Here is an 8,283-nt window from a genome sequence, read left to right on the forward strand (position 1 = left end):
TTGTACAAAAAATACTGCTCGTGTTATAGCCTACCCTGTATTAATTTCAAAATTGTTTTTTTTTATTGTTTTTTTTTTTTTTTAGCAAAGTTGCAAACTAGAAAATACATATTCCTCTTTATACCTTTTGCATCACTATATTTCATCGACGTATGATAAAGTACCGTGTAATGAAAATAAAGAATAATAGCTATAAAATAAACAGCGTAGTTCCAAAAATCTGCACACAAATAGCTGTGAAGAGCCGAGATGCTTCTTGTCCAATGTAAGGGCATTTCACTTTTTTTTTTTTTTTTTTTTTAAATTAGTTAAAAAAAAAAAAAAAAAAAAAAAAAAAAAAAAACATTTAGAATTAACTTTATGTTAAATATGAAAACTATGGTAGGCCTACATTTTTCGTGGAAAATTATGTGTGGTTTACATATAAAAAAGAATGTATCATTCAATAGAATATGTCTGCCATTTGTTTGCTTTGTGTTGTTTAAATTGACTTTGTGAACACATTTCTTTTCATTGATATAAGTTATGACTTCGTTTTTTTTATATATTTTGTAAAATGTATGTTGTTTCTTCTGTTATCTTCATCTTGGAGTTCTGCTCGCAAATTGTCTCTGTTGTCCCCATAATAAAGCCCCCCTGTCCTGCCCCTTCTATTCGCATGCGGACGCGACTGAAGTGACGCTGGTAATTTTGCCGGTGTCGTCTGACCAGGGCTGCAGGTTCTGGAGAGCGAACAGGGAGGTGTTATGAAGGCAAATGGGGTCAGCTTGCACGGGCTGGCTCAATGTTTTCTGGAACGCTTCTTGCTGTAGTTGCATTAGTATCCGGTTGGCCTGCTGTCTCTCAGCTTCCCTCTCCTCTGCTGTTTGTCGCCTACAAAGAGAACCCAAAATCAAATATAATGAAAAGCGCATTCCCTATATTGCCAAACTGTTTACTTTGAAAAGGCAACCAGTGAAATGGGACACGTGACACCATAACTCTGGACAACATGTTCAACATAGTTTTCATAGAAAAAGGGATAGATTTTCAAGCTGCCTTTTCCCTTAGTTACAAAACTAGATGAAATAACTAAGTAATATCTCAAGTCTCTAAAGCATTTAACACAATATGACCTAATTAAAGACTGGTGTACATCTACCCCAACGAATTATTTTATTAACAACGATTCTGCATGACCAATTATTGAATTCATTGAGATTAAAATGCCGTCTCCCATCCATTCCAAAGTCTTGCCATAACTGCGTATATGCACTGTATCTGTGTTTTGTCATTATAAATGTGTTCACTTTATGTAACAAATAGGTGTAAAGCAGTTATCATCAGTATTCTTTAAACTAATTTGAACTCAGGCTCATCTGAAGATGCGTGTTATTTGTGCATGTTTGGCTGAGACACACATTACAATTTGTTTTTTTTTTCTTTTTTTTTACTTTTGGGAAAGATACAGTGCTTATTTTACATGACTATCGGATGGATGACACGCAATTCTTTGCACCGATCTAGTAAAACAAAAGGTCCCCCTTCTTTCAGTTAATTACCAGGTTTAAAGTTAGTTAAGAATGTTTGGCAAGCCGATGGACTCTGAAACATCAGTCTTCGACTTATTATTGGCAATAGTATCTGTCTTGGCACTTAACAGAAACACAGAAATGACTTCACAACCCGATAATTGCAGAGCACTAATCTCATTATTTGTCTCTTAATGCGATTTCTAGATCGGTTGCCTGATTAATTTACCTGGTAAATTGAATTTCGAAGCGGCCTAGTGGCCCTTTAACACCACAGTATCATAATGCCGTTAGAAAAAAGAAACAAAATAGAAATGACTTGCATTCGCTCACGGGGAATAGATGATTGTAGTTGAAATTATTTCGAGTTTCATCGCATTTAAACACTGTGATACAATGCTGATAAACACAACGATGCGTTTAGCACAATTCCACACACACACACACACACACACACACACACACACACACACACACACACACACACACACACACACACACACACACCCCCCCCCCCCCCCCCCCCACACACACACACACACATTGTGAAATGTTGCTCACATGCTTTGCCACTTACAACTCAGCCTTTTGAATCTCCATGCCTCTTCCCGGTACAAATACAAAGTGAAACATTCTGTACAATTACAGAAAAATGCGGATCAGTGTAACACTCACATACTGTTTAATTAATTAATTGATTAAGTTAGTTTGCAGAATAAAATATTGTAGACTTGCACTTCTTCTTCTTCTTCTTCTTCTTCTTCTTCTTCTTCTTCTTTTAATGTTTATTTGCACTGAAGTAAAAGCTGTAACTCATTTAAACTATTTTGATCCATGTCCTCACTCGTTTGATCGAGAAACATGTTCTGAAAAATATATTCATGCTACAAAATTCTTTGTTAGATTTGAAAAATAGTCTCGGATTATTGCAAACTGTAGAAAATACCGTATTTCTTAGGGTGAAGTTACCTTAATATTTACACGGGTTTATTTTAATACATTTTTTTACACTAAAAAACGGGGTAAAAAATGACGTACCTTTAATAATAAGGAAATATACATTAGAATTAATCTACAAATAGAGTTTTATTAAATCAACATTAGGATACATTTACCGTAATACTACGATATTTAGTTTTTACAGTGTATATATTTTGAAATTCCCTTTAGTTCTTTTTGTTGGACATTTCAAGAATGGGATATTCTTGGGGTGGTTGCTAGAATATAAAATATAGACTGTATTAAGGCCTACACTGCTAAAAAAAAAAAAAAAAAAAAAAAAAAAAAAAAAAAAAAAGACCTGATGAATACAGCTTCTACAGAAATAGCATCCATGGCTACTGTTTGATCATGCAATTTACACATTTGAAATTGATTAAAACTCACAATCGAGATAGTCCAAAAGTTTATAAATCATTATACAATACATTTCTTCACATAAGGTCTACTCAATTTTGAATCATTCTTGGTTGGCGGGTCTATAATAATGTTTAATTGTACACATTAATATCGATATACTACAATATTACACGGCTGGACTATACTATATTAAGTTTGTATAATGCATCATTGCACACCAAGGATTACTTTGTTGCCTGAAATTATATCTGTCGTGCAAAACAACAAGTGAGAACGCGTTTACACAATTCATTTGCAGAGTGTGATATCACACTTTCAAAAGAAAGACCAAATCGATTGTATTTTCAACATGAATCTCTGTATACAAATAAACGTTTAATTCAGCAGTGAAATGTATTCGATTATGGAAAACTTAAATGCAACACGTGCTGTTGTGTTTATAACTAGATTCATACAGCGCAAAATACATGTATGTTACGAGTGTACACCAGTTAAACGTATACAAGTTCAATAACAATTTCCACAATAATTTAATTAAACTAACACATAGTTCACTCATATACACATATACACACACACATAGTTCACTCATATACACATATACACACACACATAGTTCACTCATATACACATATACACACACACACATATATATATATATATATATATATATATATATATATACACACACACACACACACTCACACACACACACACACACACACACACACACACAGTTCACTCATATATATATATATATATATATATATATATATATATATATATATATATATATATATATATATATATATATATATATATATATAATACACACACACACACACATACACACACACATACATATATATAGTTGTATATTGTAAACATAAAAACAAACAAACTCGTAAATGACAACACAGGTTTGAAATATTCAACTTAGACACTTCAATTGATATTAAATAGGAGTAGTCAAACACAGCGATTTAAATCTAAATATATGTAAACTGTGTACTGTAAGTAGTCTTTAAAACGGGACGATATGGAGAAAAGGCCATACGGTTATTTAATTAGCATTCACATTGGCAATGTGATCGATTTGACATATAATTTAATTTGCAAGACTTCAAAGTACCAGAACAGGCCGAATAAATGTTATGTATTGGGTACTTTGTATCATACCTCCATTTCGTCCTTCTGTTCTGGAACCATGTTTTGACCTGGGCATCTGTCATTTTGAGTGCCTTTGCCAGGGCTGCCCGTTCCGCTGAAGCCAAGTACTTTTGTCGATGAAACCTCTTCTCCAATTCACAGATCTGCAGCCTGGTGAAGGAGGTTCTTGGCTTTTTCTTCTTTGGTGGGGTCCGATTCTGGTAAGGGTGACCTATACGACGTGTTACAGTGAAGGGTGAGAGGGCCACTAGATTGGAAGACAGACAGGGCAAAAGCAAGCGGCAAAAATGAGCAAGGTATTAAAAAAAGCATCGCCAGTGCAGAGGCAGGAATAAAGAGACAGTGTTTGCAGGGTTAAAACATTAGGGGCACGATGCCAATGAGATGCTACTGTCTTCATAAAACCCACACTTCCTGGAAAATATTTGTCTTTTAAATAAATATGTATACAATATATATTTACCCAGTTGTTTTTAATATGTTCTGCCTATGGATCAATCAGCAAAAATACATCACTTGACAGAAAATGTAGTCATACATAAACTAAATTGTCCAAGTGAGGAGATTCATTCAATTAAATATAAAATGTAACCAGATTGATATTGTACACGTTTAATGCAAACATTAGAGAGATATGATATTTATATATTTTTTAGAACTAGTCAATATCCTACCGCATCCCTTTTCCAAGGCCAATATTGTGTAGCTGAAGTTATTATAACCGCAGAAGCAAAGATTCTGCAATCCAGGAACCGTGTGTTTTAAGAAACAGCTAAAAATACAAGGAAAAGATTAACTTTGCAAATGAAAAGCGCTAAAGATGCAAAAGTGTAATGTTTCATTTGATGCATTAATCTGTTTCACAATCTGTTTAAAATGCCCATTTCATTAATAAAGTGGTTATAGAGTAAATACATGAATAAATCCATATAGCTTTATATCATGATCCTTATATGATATTTATTATCATAGCATCCAGGTAATTTATTGCATTAGGTGTGAACGTCACTATTACAGTTGTAAATGTTGTTTTATTGGAATTATGCATATTCAATAATCATAATTATCTTTTTCAGAGCAGTGTGACTTCATGAAATAATTACAAAGTTATAAGCGGAGTTTCCCTGTTTTGAACAAAGTCTGGTCCGGCCCTTAGCAGTTGCGTTGTTTATTGGAGTTGCTGCTAACGTGTATTTTCATTAACATGAGTTTTGGCCACAGTTCTATTAAGCTCTTTATAAAGCCCTTTACCTTTTTTAAAGCAACACAGCCAATTTTGTTTGAATACGCTTTTGCACACTTATATATTCACTAACAATTTTACTTCAAAGTGAAGAAATGTATTCACGCACTTCGTGGACATTTTAAGAAATTCTATTGTTGGTTGCATTCTATTGTTTTATTATAATAGAATATTATTATTATTATTATTATTATTATTATTATTATTATTATTATTATTAGTAATTTATTAAATATATAATAAGTAATTTAAATCGTTCAAAATATATGTAACATATAAATGGTATTTTATATTTAATAATAATAATAATAATAATAATAATAATAATAATAATAATAATAATAATTAATTATTATATTATTTATTTAATTATATTAATAATATAATAATAGCATAGTTTTTTAATTAACATTTTGTATATTTAACATTGGCATTTTTATAATAATAATAATAATATAATTATTATTATTATTATTATTATTATTATTATTATTATTATTATTATTATTAGCATGTTTAGAGGAATGAATCGTTTCTGAAACTATCAGAATACCAAAGCAATATCTTGTTGTCCACATACATGTTTAAACTATCATCGCACCTCGGCATTACTTTCTAATTTTCCAACATTATCTGATCAATAACATCTCTGGTTATTGTCTCAAAAGCATGTAAAATATAAAACCCATTCATTACTGCATTTTAAATACAACATCAATACAAATTCGGTCACTGACACAAATCCATATCTTTAAATTAACTCAGAGTTGTTATTTGTTTAAATTATTTATTAAGGGTCATTATACTCAGTTTTTCACGATGTCACATAACTGCAGTTATTAGTTAAAACATAGCAACGTGTAACCTGATAACATCATGTATAAGGCTTGAGTCACATAAAGCAATCGCAATGTAATGTTTCTTACATAATATGTAGCTTTTGTTTAGAATGAATTACTGATTGGAGAATGCCACGGGCTCTATTAGTATAGGCAAACATCCTTGTACACTTTTTCTCAGGAGAGCTTTATTTTCATTTTGATTAACCATACACTTTCTAACCCATCTGCTTAAAAGAGCAGTTATATGGTGCTTGGTGTAGAATTTAGTAACTAACGAAAACATAAACATAAAGTTAGGTTTTACTGTCTGGAATGAAACCGGTCTTATTACACAATGACAACCACCCAAACTTTTATCTGTAAAGTTAGAATAGACGAGGCGTGCGCTACTGCACTAGCGCTGTATGTTATTCTAGACGCTTACCTGTAAATCTGTCCTTCGTGTATCTTCTATTACTTTCCATCCAGGGAAAGGTCAGCCCAGTAAGATTATCCATACCGTTCACGCTGCCCATACTTGGCACGGTTGGCATACCGGTGGACATAGACTGGTGAACATTACCTAAGGGTCTGTGCGCTGGCACACGGATCACGCCTGCCGAATTTAGGTTATTCCCGTTCATGTTCATGCCCATGTTTACATTATAACCCCCAGTCAAAGATGCCATGCTACAGGCACTGTTGTTGTATCCCACAGTATTGTTGGTGTTGTAGTTGCCAGTCATCGTATTGTAGGCACTGCTCACAATGCACCCCAATCCATAATCAGAATCTTGCAGCCTGGAGTTGGAGATCATGCAACTCCCTTGATCAGAACTGTTCAAAATTTGATCGATTCCAAAACTGATGGGTTCTGCGTGCGACTGGTGGATGTGATGGGCCCCTATATGATCCATGGTTTGATGAACCGTTCGCAAGAAAAAAATAGAGGTCCCCCAGTCTGATCGCGATATCAGATCGGAGATACAATGTTGCTTGGTCTCGCTTCAGTTGCTCGCAAAGCCGTGGAAATGGTGGAAGTGAGGAAGGTTGAGCTGGAGTCGTGGTTTTTTTTTTTTTGTTTTGTTTTTGCTTTAGGATTCTGCCTGCTGCAGAAACTGAAACATCAATCATAATGCCAAAAGGCCTGGGTAAGACAGAGTCTGCGGGTTTAGGCCCTGGAACCCCATTGGCTGGCGACTAAGAGAGGCTCTTTGACTGACAAACAGGAAGAAAAGGGAAGGAGTTTCTGCAAGAGCCAAACCCCGAAATCAGACTGCTACCAACCGAGGCTCCTTATAAAGTTAACAGGAGCAACCATGCAAATCGTCAGCTTATAGTGCAGTGTATCGAAATATTTGGTTAAGAATAATAGTTTAACGGTTTTTTTTTTTTTTTTTAAATACTATTTAAAGCTTGTTCAGGCATATCCGTGTTGAAACATGTGAAGATGGGCGGCAAGGAGGTTGAGTTAATCTGGTGTGTGTGTGTGTGTGTGTGTGTGTGTGTGTGTGTGTGTGTGTGTGTGTAAACAGGGTCATTGTGATTTTATTTAGTTTAAGATTTTTTTTGTTCATTTTTGGAATGTCCATTTTTCTTTTTTTTTTTAATAAGCATAGGCTTGTTTTCCAATATGAATCTGTAAACAAAATAACAGTTCTGAAATAAAGGGCAAACAATGTTGAAGATGAAGAACACTAACTCCACAATAACTACAGTTTACATTTGGACACTTAAGAAATAACTGCGACGTCATCTTGAATAATGTTAATAAATAAATAAATAAACAAACAACTGCATAGTTAAATACGTACATCTCATGAACTGATAAAGCTATGTTTCCTGATAACGAGTAAAATCAATAAGCGCTATGACGTAACAGACAAATGGTATTTTACATCTGGAATAGTGGTTTATTGAAATGAAGTTTAAGTTATTATTATTATTATTATTATTATTATTATTATTATTATTATTATTTATTATTATTATTATTATTATTATTATGATGATGATGATGTATTAACTTATTGTTATATTGTTATACAAACGAATAATAAACACCTAATACTGTAGTAATTAAGACCGTATAGGTTGAACTAATTTAGGTCTGGTAAGATTAGGGTCTGTGTTTATTCTTATATGGAACATTGTGCAACTCGTGTTCTTCTTCGTTGTC

The 8,283-nt window shown here is 33.3% G+C and overlaps 1 protein-coding gene across 2 annotated transcripts; it reads right to left on the reverse strand.

Moving 5' to 3' along the window:
* Positions 1 to 388: 388 nt before the first annotated feature.
* Positions 389 to 7,204, reverse strand: LOC121326207 (T-cell leukemia homeobox protein 1-like). Of its 2 annotated transcripts, none has more exons than XM_041269425.1 (3): positions 6,550 to 7,204; positions 4,050 to 4,251; positions 389 to 873 (listed from the first exon to the last, which is right to left on the reverse strand). In XM_041269425.1, the coding sequence occupies exons 1-3, from the start codon at positions 7,019 to 7,021 to the stop codon at positions 651 to 653; spliced, it is 897 nt and encodes a 298-aa protein (XP_041125359.1). In that variant the 5' UTR covers positions 7,022 to 7,204; the 3' UTR covers positions 389 to 650. The 2 variants fall into 2 exon arrangements, with proteins under 2 accessions (XP_041125359.1, XP_041125358.1); XM_041269424.1 differs by having other exon boundaries at positions 4,050 to 4,287.
* Between the last annotated feature and the right edge of the window lie 1,079 nt (positions 7,205 to 8,283).

Source organism: Polyodon spathula, chromosome 13 (assembly GCF_017654505.1).
Source record: "Polyodon spathula isolate WHYD16114869_AA chromosome 13, ASM1765450v1, whole genome shotgun sequence".
NCBI lineage: Eukaryota > Metazoa > Chordata > Actinopteri > Acipenseriformes > Polyodontidae > Polyodon > Polyodon spathula.